The 20,587-nt window shown below is 39.4% G+C and overlaps 1 protein-coding gene across 2 annotated transcripts in view; it reads left to right on the forward strand.

Annotated features, from left to right (window-relative positions):
• LOC147024664 (protein sidekick-2-like) overlaps positions 1-20,587 on the forward strand; it is a 656,949-nt gene that overhangs the window by 347,610 nt on the left and 288,752 nt on the right. For both annotated transcript variants that reach the window (XM_085884787.1, XM_085884788.1), the window contains exons 3-8: positions 4,277-4,383; positions 4,936-5,083; positions 7,690-7,823; positions 8,226-8,337; positions 17,848-18,038; positions 18,153-18,236. In XM_085884787.1, coding sequence (XP_085740913.1) covers positions 4,277-4,383; positions 4,936-5,083; positions 7,690-7,823; positions 8,226-8,337; positions 17,848-18,038; positions 18,153-18,236 — 776 coding nt within the window. The remainder of the gene's footprint in view (positions 1-4,276; positions 4,384-4,935; positions 5,084-7,689; positions 7,824-8,225; positions 8,338-17,847; positions 18,039-18,152; positions 18,237-20,587) is intronic.

A 20,587-nucleotide genomic window follows, 5' to 3' on the forward strand; every position in this document is an offset into this window, starting at 1 on the left:
TAATGCTTTTTTCTTTGTTTATTTTTTTTGTTTTTCTCCTTTTGGAGAGCCATCTTGATGATAAATGAACAATTAACTGTTTGGTGTCTCAGGCATTGAACAGGCAGTTGTAGGATAGCTTTTCCTGCCTTATTATCCCCAAAATCCAAACCTGTGACTCAGTGTTCTGTACTGTGACAATAAATCCCTCTTAACCTAACACCCAGCCCTAATGAATTACCAACTCAGGTATTCTGCTACTTCCTTTTCGGTCTTACAAGAGATATAAAAATGTGCCATTTCAAGCAGCTCGTTTGTCCCTCCTCACACCATGCTCCCAATTCCCACATTAATCCCCATTGTCGTATAACTTTCCACGTTTTGCTCTCCCTCTCTCTCTCTCTCTCCCCACTGAAATGCATATGTTCGGTAAGAACGGCAAAGCAATCTTTAATTGTACTCACTTGTCCTGTTCTGTGGAATCCCATCTGCTCCAGAACCTTCACCAAATACCTAATTGCAATAAGTTCCATCGAGGTTGATGATCTCTAACACCTCACAATGGACGGCGAAGTTAGCTTATTAAGGCATTGCTTTCGCATACCCTTGTCATTCTCTCCTAGAAATTACAAGACGTTCACTGATGCACTAACTGACCCTCCAGCATTCTTTTTTGACTGAGCCCAGTCTGTTCTGCTTCCTCATTACTCTTCCCATCTGCACTGGGTCACTTGCCTGTTATCACCCCCATTTCTCAAACTCTTGAACTGATTGGGATTTTTCTCCCCCATGCTTTCACATAATTGCCTCGAAAAATTGTCAGGGAAATTGCTTCTGCTGGACTTTTAAAGCATCATGCGGTTGGCTTGTGTACACTTCCTGCACCTCTCCTCAAACATACCACATCCCTCACCCCTTGTGAATGATTGCCAAGTCAGAGACAATTAGTCGGAGCCAACTCGGGCTCAGAAATTATTCTCCCTTTCATTAATGTATCTTTTTTCCCCTTATTCCAGGAGCAATTAATACACTGGAACTGGGCATAATTAACAGGCGGTTTGCTGAGCTAATTGCATGCTCGTTGAGCCGGCAGTTCAGACAAGATTCTGCCTGCCATGACCTCACCATCTGTGTTGGTATGCACTGGAATATCACATCAGCAGTGCCTACATGTGACCTGTAGAGTGGAGACGGATTCTGGTGCTGAAAAGGACAGAACCTGCCTGACAGAAATGACCATTTACAAACCGTCAAAAGGCTGAATAATTGAAACCTGTCTGCATCCTGTGTCCTGGTGCCCCCTGGTGCCATAAATGAATTGAAAAAAGCCTTGTGAGCTGCTTTTCGAACTGCCAGTGCATCCACTTCCTACATGTGTTTTCATTCAGTTTTAGTTAACGCCAAATGTCCAGGGCTGGTAGGATGGCTTAGAGGAGTGCACACTCACCTCTAAGCTGTTTAGTATGGGTTTGAATCCCGACCCAGCTATAAACTGTCATCCCGGTGTTTCACAGACAGAGTGATTCATCAATGTGTGCCACACCGTGGATGGATGTTAAACTGGACGTTTCATCTGCCGGCATTAGTTGGTGGACGTTAAAGAGCCAACGTTGTCCTTTTAGGAAGAGAAGGTGAGCTGTCACCTGCACCATGGCCAGATTCCAGATTGCTACCATAACTACCACTGGGAGGCAACGGCAAATCACGCAGCACAACCTTTGTCAATAAACTGCTTTGGCAGTGCTGGACCTGCTTTCGGGCAGAAGCGCAGAACACGAATAATATCATACCTTGCATGTCCATAATCATTATAAGTGGCCATCGATGATTGACTGGAATAAGTCTTCACAGGCCATTAACATGGCCTGCCATTCAATTTGGGTGGTGTGCAATGATGGTTACATGGATTTGCAAACGTTGATATCAGCTTCACTGTCAGAAAGCACTCTTTGGCATTCATCTTCACTGGAGAGACAAAAGCGTTAATCCAAAAGTTCTTCATTGTGCGCTTTGTTGCTCTAACAATGGTTAAAGATCTCATTTGACAACATTTGTGAGAAGTCATGGAATTTTGTAAGGGAGAGTCTTGCTGGAAAATGATTCCACACCTGATGAGTTTTGCTCATGAGAGAAAGGCATGTCGGATCAGAATCGTCCTGTACTTGTCAGCAGTCACGATGCCATCAATTGTGTCTAGCTCACCACCAACACCGTTTACCGTGATTGAGCTTCAAACCTGCACTCATCCTCTCCCATGCTTCACTCTAAAGGTGTGTTCATTATGAAAATGTTCTCCACTCTATCGTCGAACAAACAGACCTCGAATGTTACCAAACAATTCCAAGTGGAATCATCCGTACGCACCACATGCCGACGACCTAATTTCAGCCTTGATTTGGTTACCTTTTCTCAGCAGTGGTTTATTATGAGTGGCCACACTTCCATTGAGATCCTGCAATTATGGCGAATGTTGCTGTTCCCAAGATAGCATTCATGCGAATAAGTACAGCAATTGTTCGTTGACAAGATATTTGCTCAACCTCAAAGTCTCAAAGTACATATACTGTATATTATGTATATATATATATATATATATATATATATATATATATATATATATATATATATATATATATATATATAATTATTTGATGTATTTCATTCTGCCATGCACCAGTTTACAACAGGTTAGCGGTTCCTCATCGTGTGCTAACCTCCGATTTGAACGATTTCAGGTTTCACGTCCAGTTAGAAGACTCATTTTGTGAGTGGAGCATTTGTGTCATGGGGCACACTCTCTTTTAGAGGGAATGTTAAAGCAGCCTAGGCATCCTTATATTCCATTATCCCTGTCCATCGAGTTTACAGATAACATTTAGCCATCCCTCCTATCCGCTTGCACTTTTTAGATGTTAACAATCCCATGGTACCTTTAAAAAAAAATTAAGCCTATGGGCTGGTATTATGGCCAACACCAAATGCTCTCTCTGGTTTGAGTGTGCCATTATTCATTTTGCTTCACTAGAACATTTTCTTGAATCGCCAACATAATACTACGTATTCCATGACATAACATCTCATCTCTGCATTTTGTTTTTTTTGTTGATGTCCATCATATTCTTCTGAAATTTCAATCGCAAAACAACTTTGTGTAATGGGAAACACTTGTGGTGATGTTTTTTTTTAACGCTTGTACCATGAGTCTTTATTTTGAAAACACGTGGGTTGAAATTTGAGAAATCATGAAATAGCCTGATGACGAGTAGGTGTGGATTAATTATGGTTTCATGCAGTTTATAGATTGTTATGTCAGTTGTCATAATTTCCCTCTCTTAATATCCCAAAGGGCTGGCAGCATAGCCTAGAGGTACGCATGCTTGCCTCTAAGCTGTCAAGCCTGGGTTTGAATCTCACTCTAGCTATAAACTGTCGTCCCGGGGTTTCACAGGCAGGGCGATTCATCAAGGTGTGTGCCGTTCCTCGGACGGACACTAAACTGGCTTCGTGTGTGCTGGCATTAGTTGGTGGACATTAAAGATCCCATGGTGTCTTTCATAATGAGTACACGATCTATCATGACTAAATTCCAAATTACTGCCTTGACTACTGCTGAGAACACAATGGCAAACCACCCAAGATAATCCTTGCCAAGAAACTGCTTTGGCAGCACTGATGCTCTGTCAAAGAATATGATACATTGGAATCAGAATTTCCCTAAAAATACAAGTTTTTCTCCCGAATATTTTTAACACAATTTTCACTCTTTTAAGGCTTTTCATTCATAAACTTTTTAAAATCTCTACTATAAGAGAGATGTTCATCTGTCTGTCTCTGTGTGGGTCGCCTTTAAAAAAAAAAATCAGAGATGGCTGAATGGATCTTCGTCAAACTTTCAGTGGTTCAACAGTGAGTGTCGGGGAGTGTTTGGGACCACAAATAACATTTAATCGCTCTTTCATGCTTAAATCTTTGTTGCTATGGAAAAATTCATGTTAAATGATCCCTGACCCCATTCCTTAGTGGGTACATGCAGGGAAGTGTTTTAGGCCAACCACAAAAAAAAAATTATTGATTTCTTCAAAATGCCAACATGATAGAACAGCACCAGGCAATGCAGGTACCCCTGCCAGTTTATTATAAAATCCTATTACATGAAGGTAACCTTGTAGGTATTTGTTGTAAAACACAATGGTGTTTGACACAGAGTTGTGTAGTCTGAGAAAATGGAAAAAGGCAATAAAGATCAAATATTCTGCATCCACATCATTCAAACATTCCCCCTCCTTATTTACTGCAGGTTTGTTATTCCGTCGCTGGATCGCTCCCATGCAGGCTCATATCAATGTGTGGTCCGGAATCGTGCAGGAGCACTTATGCAGAGACCAACAGAGATCCATGTTGCATGTGAGTTCGATTTATGACATCACTTATTTGCTCACTCATTCATTTGGTCAATTTTTACTCAATGCTTTCAAGGTTACATAATTATCAAAAGATGAAAGCAAAAGTTTTACCATGACTTGTGTCGGGAGTTATTTCAAAATTTGTAATCATTGATTTATAAATCTACTGCTGCATTAATCTTACTACAATGCATCTTGAAAGCCTGGTGTTAGCATAACGGTTAAGGTGGCTGGCTTAAGATCTTGGGATCTTGAGTTTGAGTCCCTAGTGTGCTGTTAAATAGCACCAGGTGGGTTATCTCAGCCTGTCATCCTTCTGAGGTGGGCAAAATGAATACCAGCTTACTGGTAACAGGGGGCACTACATCAGCAACACAGCTGTGCTCCCAGCAATGATGAAGCCAGGAGCCACAAGATGCCTACGAAATAATAAAAATAATAATAATAACAATAATAATAATAATAAGTGCATCTTAAAAGCAGAGGTGTGTACAAATGCAGCTGGTTTTTGTCCTCCATTTTGTTTTGGTTCCTCTTTCTCCCACATGTGCAGATATGGGCAACTTTGATGGTGGTAGGCGGCGGCAGGGCGTGTGGCAAGGTCAGGCAGCGGTGCTGACTCCACCACACATTCCGAGCTACCCACAGCCACAAGTTACATGGTTCCATGAAGGCCAGAAAATATCTCCTTCAGCTCGCATGTATGACTTGCTGTGACACATTTTCACACAGCATCTATTGTACACCATGTTGTAGTGCACTAACTGACAGCACCATAACCAATACGATGGAGAACCGTGAATTTTAAACTTTCACACCTTTTTATATCGGGCAACGTATAGCAAAACACGACATGCTGTTATTCATATCAATATTCCTCATGATACAGGGTGTTTCAAAAGGCTGAAATCACAGGGATATTTATTTTACAAAAATGTATTTTAATAATGAGCGGGCACCCGGAGGGCGAGAGTACACTTCTGGGCACACCTTTGGTGGGCAATGTGCTTCGGAACACTCTTGCAAATATAATTTCTGTAAATTTTGAAATAAATTTTATTGATCACAACATATCATGTATATGTATATATATATTGGCCTGTCTGTTTGTCTGTTGTGTTATAATTTGAGAACGGATTAACGGATTTCAATAAATCGAACTACGGTGGATTCAGGGAACTCCCGGGAAGGTTTGTGATGAATTTTTTTTTAATGGGTACACCGGCACACGTGGCGAAACTGCAAACACTAACTTGCGAAGCTGGTTCTTCCCGCACTCGCAGGAATGCATTTTCTTCTTGCCCTATTGATTCGCCATCACAGCAAAGATTGTTATTTCCATCAGCGAAGCGACGGGTCTTATATTCTCACACTCTATAATCTGTCATAACATTTATTAAGATGATTTGTCATACTGGCTACCACCAAAGGTGGCGCTATTTCCACCACATGTCAATTGTGGAGTTCTGTGACATCCACGTTTGTTCCATTATAGTAAGATTGCTCAAATTGCAAGCCACTTACATGCATACACATAAAAAATTCTTGTATGTAGGTTTCTTTGAACGTTTCTTAACATTTACACATGAATTTTAGCACATTTTTTTATTTATTTTATTCTTTATATCTTCAATAGTACGTGGTCCCATGGTATAAGCCACTGATTTTGGCTTATACCATGGGACCACGTACCATGGGATTTTGGCTTATACCATATAAGCCCCCCCCCAAAAAAGTCAAGTGGCGCTCAATCTGGATGACATGGGAGCCATTATATTGGTCCACAACGTCCTATCCACCTGAAAGGCATCGTTTCAAAAAAGGAATTTAAAATATTTCCTTTGATTCAGGACTTTTGAAACAGCTTGTATATTTACTTATCACAGCCATGTTTTAGGCCCTGCAATGGGGCATTTGTGCATAGTTGGTGATGGGAAGGGAAGGAGAGAGCATCAACTCAGGGGTTAGACTTTGTAAAGCTAGTTAGGCCAGGAATTTGAATTTGGCCAGGGTGCTTTTGGCAATGGTAGAGCCTACTCTTTTCAAAAGACATCATGGCATCTTTAATGTCCAACAGCTTATCCAGCAGACTAGTATGCAGTGTAATGGCCTACCCAACGGACTGCACACTGTTTGATGCAACACTCTGCTTGCGAAGCACCAATCTAACTGTTTATTGTCGTGTCGAGAATCGAACCCATACGAGGCAGCTGAAAGGCTAGTGAGTACCTCTGCCCGATCCTATCAGACAGTCGTTTCATAAAATGGAATACGAATGCTCGTGAAGGCTAGTGTCGCGCCCTGTCAGCAGACAAGTTAAACAAACATTTTGTCAACTGAAACCTATAAATGTATATGGTTAACCACCATGGAAAGTGCGGTGCGGCTGATACTTAGACCTTCGTCAGTGACCTCGTTTTCTCTTATTGGCTGTCATTTATTAAAGCCCAGAGTTATTTGTCATAGGTCGTTTCGTTCATTCACTTTCACATAAATTCAAAATGATCAAAAATGAGTTGGCAATTCCGTATAAGGTGAACGTGTGAAAAAAAACAAAAATACAATTATGATTAAAAAATTAATCGTTGCAAATAAATGCAAGCTTCAATGTAGTGAGAAAAACTAGTTCACATGCAGGACAAAGACCAAGAAGATATCATTCTACTTTTCTCAGAATTACCAATATCGTAGTTAGTATGTGAGGTCCATATAAACCCAGAATCCCAACATCTTAAGCCATCAGTCCAGATCGGAATGCTAAACAGGTCGGTCAATCTGAAGTTATACGACTGTTAATAGTTACAGTTACAGATAAAGACAATGTATTATCTCTCAACTTGGCACATCTGGAGCATGTGGATCCTGAATGTCCTCCCGTTGCACCAACATGTGCAATCACCAATACAACTGGTACAAACAGTGTCCGATGAAGGCAATGAAAAATAGCAGTTTTTGATGAGAGAGGGAGTTGAATTTATTGAAATTCATCGCATACTTGCAGCTGTTTGGTGAAAATGCCTATCACAGAAAATTGCATACCTCTAGTAACTGAGTTACATTATCTAGTGGTACCTTGGATGACAAAAAACATTGTTGCTTTATGAAACATAAATCTTTGGTGGATTCATAAACGAACTCAGAGGTTGACAGTGACTTTCTGAAAGAAAGAGCACACTTTTTGAGGATAGGAAAGGAGACCTTCAATATAAGGGAGTCACGTGATTCTATTTCTTTGACTATGTTACGAAACCTCTCATCCCAGATCTTCACAAGAAGGTACAGAGACCCCTCCCTTCTCCCTCCACAGTGCTGTTACTATGGAGAACCAGCTGGTTGTCCTGGCAACGGCGGCCGCTGATGCTGGGCGGTACCGAGTGCAGGCTGTGAATGAAAGAAATGGAGAGAACAAAACTAGCCAAGAATTGGAGTTGGATGTCGAGGGTTAGCCTTACTCACTCACTCACTCACTCACTCACTCACTCACCATCATATGCACATACATTCATTGACTCGATATGACAATTAAAGAATGCTCGAGTTGCCTTCACTGATCAGAAATATCAAGAAAAATTCAACAATTCACCCAAGCATTTAGTGAAAGACATAAAATGGTTCAGAATTGCAAACATCGATTGCATAACATCACCACACATTGTGCTACTTATTTTCGTCATTTTGTTAATTCACTTCATTTGGAAACTATATAAGTGAATGCCTTGCTCTTGGATCTCAGTAAATACAACACATTGCTTTTGATGTAATCATAATGATTATTCATTTGATCAATCAAATTTAGACCGAATTGCTCGATTGTCTTTCCATTCCATCCACCTGCCTCCTCAGATGCCTCAAGTCCAGCAGACCCTGTTGCTCCAGAGATTGTGGTGGCTCCCAGAAACATGAGTGTGCGCTTCGGCACAGAAGGGGCCACCCTCGAGTGTGTGGCCAATGCCCGGTCAGCAGAGATCGGGGACAATGAGAGTCAAATAATATCTGCAGTATTTGTTTTGTGTGACTGCACTCCATAAATACCGACAATTAAACATGACATCGGATCCATATAGAGCATTGTGAACTGTATTTTTACCCATGCTACCAAAGGTGAAGGAGGTTATGTTTTCACCCCTTTCTGTCTTTGTTACTTACGAAATCTAAAGATTTCGTAAGTATATTGATGACTTCCATCCTCTGTTTGTGTGTTTGTTTCTGTGTATGTTTGTGTGTTTGCTTGTAGGCACGATAACTCGAGAACGGAAGAAGCTACCAATGTCAAATTACACCAAGTGATTCAGGAGGGTGATGGCTGGCACTGATTAGATTTTGGTCAAAATCGGTCAAAGGTGAAGGTCACAGTGAGGTCAAACATTCGATTTTTGATAGTTTGGTACAGAATCATCCTAAAAACTTCTGCTTTGCGTCGCTACCTTCTCTCGAGACAGCTTGTATTAGACAAGGTCAGAGGTCTAGTTGATGATTTCGTAAGTACCAGTCTATGACTGCTTGTTACTTACGAAATCTAAAGATTTCGTAAGTATATTGATGACTTCCGTCCTCTGTGTTTGTTTGTGTGTGTTTGTTTGTTTGTAGGCACGATAACTCGAGAACGGAAGAAGCTACCAATGTCAAATTACACCATGTGATTCAGGATGGTGATGGCTAGTGCTGATTAGATTTTGGTCAAAATCGCTCAAAGGTCAAGGTCACAGTGAGGTCAAACATTGGATTTTTGATGGTTTGGTGCAGAATCATCGTAGAAACTTCTGGTTTGCATCACTACCTTCTCTAGAGACAGCTTTTATTCGACAACGTCAGAGGTCAAGTTGACGATTTCGTAAGTACCAGTCTATGACTGCTTGTTTGTTTGTTTGTGTGTTTGTTTGTAGGCACGATAACTCGAGAACGGAAGAAGCTACCAATGTCAAATTACCCCCACGCGATTCAGGAGGGTGATGGCTAGCGCTGATTAGATTTTGGTCAAAATCGGTCAAACGTCAAGGTCACAGTGAGGTCAAACAGAATTCCGTAAATTCATGTGGAGAAATGGAGTATTTTTGCTTTGGTCGACGTTACGAGTTCGTTTTAACTTCAATTTTAATTTTGTCTTCGGTTTTTGCGATCGCTTAGGACGCTTAAAACTGGGTTGTCAAAATTCTGGTAAAAATCGGATGGTTTGGAGACGTTTTAAGATTGTATAAAAAAAATTTCACTCGCCGCATCACGGCTCGTCACGTGGTGCAGCGCGCTTGAGCAGATGCGTCGTTGAGTCATGTAAAGGTTTTCCGTGTGCGCGCGGATGGTGTTTTCGATAAAGATGGTGTTTAAAAGTCATTTTTTTTATCCCAATAAACGTTATCGTCACATGCCTGACTCGCTAAGCCGTCGGATTATGTAAAGATTGTTGGTGGATGGCCGAATATTACGGTTTTGTGACTTTGATAAAATAATATTAAATAATTGCGTGGAGAAATGGAGATTTTTGCTTAGGTCGATGTTACGAGTTCGTTTTAACTCGGATCGCAATTCTGTTTTCACTTTTGGTAACGGTCAAGTATGCTTAACACTCGTTTGTCGAAATTCTGGTAAAAATGGGATGTTTTATGAGTATTTATGTCGGGTGTCGTATCTGAGGCTGAACTGAAGATTATGTTAATGAGGGGGATTGTAACACACGGCATTACACGCTCGTTAGGTCATCTCTATCATCTCAGTAGAGATGACCTAATAATAACAGTCTCGAAGTCTGTCCGTACGTCCGTCCGTCCGTCCACAATCAAAACGAGTGGAGACAAATAACCAATAGTGGAATGGATAGAGGTCGATGAGACATGCACAACGATATAACTTTCAAGGTTGTCCAACGTCGAGGTCAACGTCACGAGGCTGTCAAAGTTACGAAAATCATCGATTTCAAATCGTATCTCCTCCCTCATTTATCAAGAGAGATCAAATGTTATTAGTGATTCAGATACTCTGGACAATTATCTAGAACAACTCAAACCATTTTTTTGAAATTTGCTCTCGTTGCGATTTTATAGCCCTTCAAACTTCACTCTGATTCCCCGTGCGGGCCGTTCATAAAGTAAATACAAAAAAAAAGTATTAAATTAAGAACCGGAACTCTCCGAGACAAATATTATATTTGAAGCTTTTGTCAGATTTAACAAAAACAATGGAACACAAGTTTATATGCACACTTGCTTTCATTTATGACATTAACATTATCTTGAATGTCAATTTGTACTTTTATTTTCAGAAATGACGTGCTGTGATATTAAAAGAAAAAGGTAAATTACACCGCAAGGGACTGCATCGTCATGACTTACAAACATCGGTTCATAAGGAACTGCTGGCTTTGCAAGTGATTAGTGATGTATGAGGGGGTGGGTGGGTGGTCACCAGCCTGCATACAGAGGGGGGTGGGTGGTCACTAGCCTACATACAGAGGGGGGTGGGTGGGTGGTCACTAGCCTACATTCAGAGGGGGGTGGGTGGTTAGTCACGAGCCCACATACAGAGGGGGTGGGTGGATTTGAAACCTGGAAGTAGAGCGTACGTACTTTAGGAACTGCCCCTATTCCAGTCTGGCACAGAGTTACTTACTTTCGACCTCTGGCAGAGATGACCAGCACTCCCGCTCGGGGGTATTTTTTGTAAGTCAATTTCAATCCTGTCTTCACTTTTGGTAACGGTTAAGTATGCTTAATACTCGGTTGTCGAAATTCTGGTAAAAATCGGATGTTTTATGAGATTTCTGTCGGGTGTCGCATCTGAGGCTGAACTGAAGATTATGCTAATGAGGGGGATTGTAACACATGGCATTACGCGCTCGTTTTAAAGTCAATTTCAATCCTGTCTTCAATTTTGGTAACAGTTAAGTATGCTTAACACTCGGTTGTCGAAATTCTGGTAAAAATCGGATGTTTTATGAGAGGTTTGGTACAGAATCATCGTAGAAACTTGTGGTTTGCGTCGCTACCTTCTCTAGAGACAGCTTTTATTAGATAAGGTGACAGGTCAAGTTGACGATTTCGTAAGTACCAGTCTATGACTGCTTGTTTGTTTGTTTGTGTACAGGATATCTCAAAAACTTCTGGACTGATTCGTATGAACATTGGTGGACATGTTGGGTGTATGACAAGGAAGAAATGATTCAATTCTGGTGAAGATCCGGATCCGGATATGATAATTTTTTCATTGATTCTTCACCATTGAGAGATGGGGCTAAACCGATATATAGCAGAATATCTCAAAAAGTTGTGGACAGATTCGGATGAAATTTGGTGCATAGGTTGGGAGTGTGACAAGGAAGAGCTAATTCAATTTTGGTGAAAATCTGAATCCAGATCCAAATACTAGAATTTTACAGTGATTCTTCACCACTGAAAGATTCTGCTCGAAAACGAAATATATCACACAATATCTCAAAAATATATTGGGACAGATATGTTCTCGTGGATCAGGCATGATGGGGTGATGGTACGCACTCTACCGAGTGCCCTTCTTGATTTAAGCACATGTGTATATATATATATATATATATATATATATATATATGTATATATATATATATATATATATATATATATATATATATATATATATATATATATATATATATATATATATATATATATATGTGTGTATATATATATATATATATATATATATATATATATATATATATATGTGTGTATATATATATGTATATGTGTGTGTATATATATATGTATATGTATATGTGTGTGTATATATATATGTATATGTATATGTGTGTGTATATATATATGTATATGTGTATGTGTGTGTATATATATATGTATATGTGTGTGTATATATATATATATATATATATATATATATATATATATATATATATATATATATATATGTGTGTATATATATATATATATATATATATATATATGTGTGTATATATATATATATATATATATATATATATGTGTGTATATATATATATATATATATATATATATATATATATGTGTGTATATATATATATATATATGTGTGTATATATATATATATATATGTGTGTATATATATATATATATATGTGTGTATATATATATATATATGTATATATATGTATATGTGTGTATATATATGTATATGTGTGTATATATATGTATATGTGTGTATATGTATATATATGTATATATATATATATATATATATATATGTATATATATATATATATATATATATATATATATATATATATATATATATATATATATATATATATATATATATATATATATATATATATATATATATATATATATATATATATATATATATATATATACACATACACACACACACACACACATATATGTATACTTGGTCCTCCATTTAAACTCATTCTATTTACGTCTTTTCGACTTAACTCAATAGACAAAATATCGAAGGCTTTTCTATTTACGCCTCCTAATTTTTAAGTTTACATATTTTTTTACGTGGAAATATTTTTTTACATTTCGCACCGGAGTGCAGCAGAAATGGAAGTACGACATACAGCACATCACTTCTCTCATCCTCAGCCATGTGGTCTCAATGTGGTTAAAGCCCCAGCCCCCCGCAGGGGAGTAATGTCGAAAGGGAGGTGTTTGACGAAGCAATGTGTTCCAGTTTGAAAACGAGAAATATGAGTGAGCGTAAGCGAGTGAATATTGTGACTTTTGAGAAATGGGACACATTACTGCATCAAACCCTCCCTTTTGACACTACTCATGGAGTCACAGAAGTCCTTTCCTCAAGTGCAATGGCTGGTGAGAGAGGTACCAACAACACCCAGCCAATTTTCATGGTGACAATATAAATCACCATACAGTGGCCTGCAAAAGTTTTTACCCCTGACCAATAATGCCACATTGAGATGAATTGCAAATTACATCAAGACAAATTTTCCAAATGAACTTTTTCATTCATAACTGAAGAGATCAAACAAATACTGTTACAGCCGAAGCAGGTTACATGTCAGGATTACGTGCAAAAAACATGTACAAATCAAAATTCACTGGTTGTAAAAGTATTCAGCCCCTGAGGTCAGTACTTGGTGGAAACACCTTTTACAGCGATGAGTGCTATGAGACTTTAAGAGTAGGTCTCTACCAGCTTTGCACAGAGAGATGGTGACATCTTTACTCCTTCATGTGAAAATTGCTCTAGTTCTGCCAAGTCTGATGGGAATCGTCGATGGACTGCAAACTTCAAGTCTCGCCATTAATGTCCAATTGAGTTCAAGTCAGGACTTTGACGAGGCCACTTAAGAACATGTATTTTGTTCTTATTCAGCCACTCCAGTGTGGATTTATCTTCGTGCTTTGGATCATTGTCCTGCTGAAATGTGAATCTCCTACCAGTTTCAGATTCATGGCTGACTCAAGCAGGTTTTCATCAAGGGTTCTCCTGTACTCTGGACTGTCCATTGTCCCTTCTATCCTGACAAGCTTTCCAGTCACTGCTGATGATAAGCAGCCTCATAAACATGATGCTGCCACCACCATGCTTGACAGTGGGGATGGTGTTGACTTGATAATGTGCAGTGTTAGGCTTGCGCCATATGTAACGCTTTGAATTTATACAAATAAGTTCAATTTTTGTCTTGTTTGACCACAAAAGCTTTCGCCACCTGCCTGCAGTTTTATTATGAAGCTTTTTCACAAACTCCCTACAAACTTTTAGATGTCTTTTTCAATCATGGCTTCTTTCTTACAATCTGATCATAGAGGCCAGCTTTGTGAAGGGAACAGGATATTGTTGATTGATGAACACTAACTCACCATCTCAGACAGAGAGCCTTGAAGATCTTTCAGTCATTGTTGGATTTATAGTGACATCCTGAACCATTTTCCTGCTTGCCCGGTTGCTGAGTTTGGATGAATGACCTGATCTGGATGGAGTCTGGGTGGTATGTCTTACACTTCTTAATGATGTATTTTACCATCCTCAAAGGGATAATAAGTGACTGAAATCTTCTTATAACCCTCTCCTGAACAGTGCTTCTCCACCACTTTATGTCTGACTTCTTTGGAAAGCTCCTTGGTCTTCATGTTTGCCTTGTTTGTTAACCAAGTGAGTTGGACCTTAAAACTCCTTTGATAAGTGGGGAAGCTTAAATTTTAAGTTAAAGCACTGATTACCTACAGATGAAACCTATTACACTTATTTGTGGTTTTTCAAGCAAATACTTTGCTCCTGAAGTGATGTATGGTTCATTTAGGAAAGGGTTTAAATAATTATGAAACGGAGAATCATCTGATTTTCTCTGTTAAACTGACTTATTCACATTTTGTCTACATATTTTTAGCTTTTCATTTTGGAGTAGTTTGTGAAGGCTATATATATATATATATATATATATATATATATATATATATATATATATATATATATATATATATATATATATATATATATATATATATATATATATATAGTTTGATTTGACAGCATCATGCAACTAGGAGGGCATTTGTTAGAGCGTATACCTCCGCCATGCAAATTTTTGGGGTTTTTGCCAATGCCTGATCCATGAGAACATATCGGGCCAATTACATTTTTGAAACATCATGCTATATATCATTTTTGGCCCAATCTGTCCATAGTGAAAAATCACTTTTAAATTAAATAATTCTCATATCCAGATCCAGATTCCGATTCAGATCTTCACCAACATCGAATCAATTCATCTTTGCCACACACCCAACCTGTCCACGAAGTTTCATCCGAATCTGTCCAAAACTTTTTGAGATATCTTGCACACAAATAAACAGACAAACAAGCAGTCATAGACTGGTACTGAGGAAATCGTCAACTTGACCTCTGACCTTGTCTAATAAAAGCTGTCTCTCGAGAAGGTAGCGAAGCAAACCAGAAGTTTCTACGATAATTCTGTACCAAACCATCAAAAATCGTAATGTCGATCGAAGCAAAAATCTCCATTTCTCCATGCAATTATTTAATATTATTTTATCAAAGTCACAAAACCGTAATATTCGGCCATCCACCAACAATCTTTACATAATCCGATGACTTAGCGAGTCAGGCATGCGACAATAACCTTTATTGGGATTAAAAAAATGACTTTTAAACACCATCTTTATCGAAAACACCGTCAGCGCACACACACAAAATCTTTATGTGACTCAACGACGCGTCTGCTCGAGCGCACTGAACCACGTGATGAGCCGTGATGCGGCGAGTGAAATATTTTTAATACAATTTTAAAACGTCTCCAAAACATCCGATTTTTACCAGAATTTCGACAACCGGGTGTTAAGCGTCCTAAGCGATCGCTAAAAACCGAAGACAAAATTAAAATTGAAGTTAAAACAAACTCGTAACGTCGGCCGAAGCAAAAATACTCCATTTCTCCACATGAATTTACGGAATTATGTTTGACCTCACTGTGACCTTGACCTTTGACCGATTTTGACCAAAATCTAATTAACACCAGCCATCACCCTCCTGAATCACATAGTGTAATTTGACATTGGTAGCTTCTCCGTTCTCGAGTTATCGTGCCAACAAACAAACACACAAACACATAAACAAAGGACGGAAGTCATCAATATACTTACAAAATCTTTAGATTTCATAAGTAACAAGCAGTCATAGACTGGTACTTACGAAATCGTCAACTTGACCTCTGACCTTGTCTAAGAAAAGCTGTCTCTAGAGAAGGTAGCAATGCAAACCAGAAGTTTCTACGATGATTCTGTACCAAACCATCAAAATCGAATATTTGACCTCACTGTGACCTTGACCGTTGACCGATTTTGTCCAAAATCTAATCAGCGCTAGCCATCACCCTCCTGAATCACGTGGTGTAATTTGACATTGGTAGCTTCTTCCATTCTCGAGTTATCGTGCCTACAAACACACAAACACACACACAAACAGAGGACGGAAGTCATCAATATACTTACGAAATCTTTAGATTTCGTAAGTAAAAAACAGGAAGGGCTGAAAACATAACCTCCTTCACCTTCAGTGGCAAAGGTAATCAGCTCAGGTGGCATCAAAATTTGAAAATTGGAGGGGGATGAGTACTTTGAGCTCAATTTGGAGTGTCATATTAAGGGGGCTGATCACTTTTGACTCGAGACATTTCAGCTTTTCATTTTTAATTAATTTGTAAAAATTTCTAAAAACATGTTTTCATTTTATCATTGTGGGGTATTTTGTGTCGATCGGAAACAAAAATTTTAAATCAAATCTTTTTTATATTCATGCTGTAACACAGCAAAATTTGACAAAAGTCGAGGGGTGTGAATACCTTCTGAAGGCACTGTGAATATGTGTTTTAATGTATACATTATAACCATTCACTCACTAACTCACTCACTCACTCACTCACTGAGAAAATAACCATTTGAAAAGTAATGAGGAACTGGAGGGTGAAAGTCAGGATGAATGGGGTTGTGAAAAACAGCCATCTAATTAAGACAGGGGCAAAGAGCCAGTCACCCATCGAAAATTAGGCCAAGCCTGGCAGGAAAGCTTCCCTGTTGTGGGAGCAGTGATGGTGTGCAAATGAGAGATAATTATGAATAAGAGAGCGGTGGGTGAAAAAACAAGATGGCACAGAGGTCATTGCACATGTACAGATAAACACATGATCCTTCCATTCCAAACCAGCTGCTTGTGATGCACAAAGTAGCTTGAGGTCAGTGAGGAGTTATTCGACCTGGGCTCCACAGCTTGTGCTGCTGGCAGTAACCCTGTTTGACGTGACAGCTCGTTTGTTCAGTGGCATAAGGAGTTCAAGATCTTGCAGAACACATCATGCCGCCCATCTCACCCCAAACACACCTTCACTTAATGTCCGTCACTTTTTGCATGAAGTCCTGAATAACAGGCTTGACACAACCACTAATTTGTGAGCCGAAGGGGTTTTGCCTGGTGTCTTGGGTGCATGACAAGTCTTTGCATGATATATTTTCCTCACTCCTAAATGATCATTGGAGCCTTTTCAATTTCACATCTTCCCCCATCAGTGTTACCAATTCTTTTTATTCCAAAAGTCCCTCCACACCGTCATCCCAATCTCCACAACCCTCTTATGACCCAGTGCAATGACATATGACCGTGTAATGTCCGCTTGCCACCCTTCCCCAACCCAACCCTAACTTCCCCCATTCTTACCTTCTTTCTCACATTGCACTTATCCCTTGTGCAATGTGCCTTTCATTTCTTTACTGTAATTTTCACCACACTACCACACTTTGCGCATCCCTCATTCAACTCGCACATCCTCAACACACCCTTTTTAATCTTTCATCAGCATCTTTCTATTTCCAGCAACCTTTACTCACAATTTTTCTCATTATCTCTCTTCTGTTTGTCATCATTTCTTCGAATCATCGTTTTTCTAAATTGCTGTCTTCATAAACCTTTCTTTCCCTAACTCACACCTCCCATCACATTCTTGCTTTAGCCCGATTGATCTTCTCACCCTGGAATGGTGGCGGGGAAGTCGAAAAGTTATGGAAGGTGTCTCATCCTGGGGCCGTCGATTGTCTCTCCCCACTCTCACTTCAGTCCATGGTGGGTCTTACGAATGTCGGGCTCTTTTACGTGGAAGCCGGGTGCCCTCAGCCTCTGCATTTGCTCACCTCACCATCACCGGTGAGTTTTTGTGCCTCACTCTGTGTTCGTCCATCTTCTCTCTTTACAGTGACCTTAGGCAATCTTGAATGAGACCTGATCTTTTATGAATATTGTATCACTCTGCCTCCCCAGAACAACCTGTGTTTATTCAAGAGCCAGAAGGACACACAGTTGGGGAGGTAGAAAGTGTGGTGGAACTACCTTGCAAGGCCATTGGTATGTCCCTTGACGTGACCTTGCACATGACACTGCAGTCTTTATGGCAGACATTCATTACAAACACATATATGTACACATGGAACATGTTTATTATATAAATTCCCTTGCAAGGAACTTCAAAGAAGAAGGATGCCAGTAAGCCCAACAATCTTGTGCAAAGTTTACCAACCTATCGTTGTTTGTCCACGCTGTGTCCTTTTTCAATGTTGAATATAAATCAAGGAAACGACACGTACTTTTTTAAGTTTTAAGTGTTTGGTATGACTCAGTCAGGTCGGGTTCAAACCGCCGAACTCCCAGACTCACAGCAGATGACCTTTACCATTACACCACTGAGTCTGATTAACATTGACCATCATTATTTTGTGTGTAGCACGGGTTTGCTGGTTTGCATCATTGGGAGGAGCGTGGCTGTGTCGCGCTTTGTAGGTGAGAACAGGAATTTTGCCAGGTTGCAGCAAACAATGGTCTACTGTTGTGAAAAACCTCTATGAGATATATGTCCACAAGCAAATATGAGAAGTTGAGACACCCATCTTACCCTCCATCTTATGGCAGCACACCCATCGTCATTCTGCCCTGCCTGTTAAGCACTGCGGCAGTAAGAGGTTATAGCCTGTTGGAGAATTTAACTTCGACTAAAAGACAGGTCAAAAGCACAAATGCTACCTCAATGCTCTTCTTCCAGCCTCCTAATGATTTGCAGCATATGTTCATAAATATTTTGAAGAATGGGGATAGAATAGAAGATGTAAATGAGGTGAATTTTTTATTTATTTGTATGCAGCCTGTGGCTTCTTAGCTGCATCATTTGGTGGGGACACAGCTGTGCCAATGATGCAGGTACCCCTGTTACCAGTAAGCTGGTGCTCATTTTGCCAACCTCATAAAGATGACAGGCTGAGTCAACCTCACCTGGTGTTAATTCAACAGCCCAACAGGGGCTTGAACTCAAGACCCACTCAAGACCCCCAGGATCTTAAGTCAGCCACCTTAACCCTAACCTGGTGTTAATTCAACAGCCCAACAGGGGCTTTGAACTCAATTCATAATAAAATTATTGAATTAAATTCTTAATTCAAAATTAATTTCATAATAAAATAATTAATTTCACAATTCATCATAAAATTTATAATAAAATCATTAAATTCACAATAAAATTAGATGTTTACAAAGTTCAGTGCATATAATGGTGTTGTGTATAAAAGCAACTCGTGTTAATTGCATTGTTTGGTATTGAAATGTTTATATTTTTATGTCTCCCTTGTGTCCATTGTTTCAACAGTAAATAGATTTGATGAATTATTTGAATGTTAAATTTCCCATTGGGCCGAGTGTTTTATGTAGTGGTTGGGTGATGAGATCGTTGAATTGAAAAAGTTTCTACAGAGGATAAGAAGCTGTTTTTGGAACTGTTGATTGTTTAATACCATAATTACCTGTGGATAATTAATCTTAAAAGATGAGGAATTGTCTGCGGCAGTTTTACAAAGACTCTTACTTCTTTAATGGCCACGGTTTTTATAAAGGCTGGAGTAGTAAAATGATATAATTCTATCGATGGTCCTGTCGTTCTTCAGTGAATATGATTTATTGGATGGAACTTCCTGATGGATTCTGAAGGGTTATGAAAGTAGTTCTTTCAATCTCTGGGAAAACTTTCGATTGGTGGAGTGTGCCGACCTTCCATCCTTTCATTCTCTTCAAATGGCATAACAGCCGACTTCACTCATGAGAAGGCCGAATGCCTCAATTCTGTGTTTGCTTCCAAATCTTGTGGACCGAACCCCTCACTCTCGGTACCCATCCTTCCCTGGTGTACCCAACTGCTCCTGGACTCTGTGTCTTTTGCACTTGAGAAGGTTCTTTCAAACTTTGACTCTGACTCTGCAACTGGATCGGATGGCATCAACCCACGTGGCCTAAATATCTGCTCTGCTGGTCTTGCACATCCTCTTTCTGCCCTTTCCAACCCATAATTTGCCCTACGTCATCTTCCATCTGTTTGGAAATCAGCCAATATCACTGCATTACATAAAACGGTGCAAAAACTGATCCCCTTAATGACAGATCCATTAGCTTACTTCCAATCATCAGCAAGGTTATGGAATCCATCATCACAGATTATATGAAAACCTTCCTTTTCTTAAATAACCTCATCAGATCACCAATTTGGTTTTAGACCAGGTCACTCTACCCTGGACATGCTGCTTCTACTCACCCAACAATGGATGGAGGCCCTCAATGTCAGACTTGACATCAGGATCATCTCTCCAGACATATCTCGTTCTTTTGCTACAGTCTGGCATCTTGGCTTCCTCTCCAAACTATCGACCTGTGTCATCAAA

This window comes from Eptatretus burgeri, chromosome 6 (genome assembly GCF_056783735.1).
Source record: "Eptatretus burgeri isolate ZD-2024b chromosome 6, Ebu_testis_v1, whole genome shotgun sequence".
Taxonomy (NCBI): Eukaryota; Metazoa; Chordata; class Myxini; order Myxiniformes; family Myxinidae; genus Eptatretus; species Eptatretus burgeri.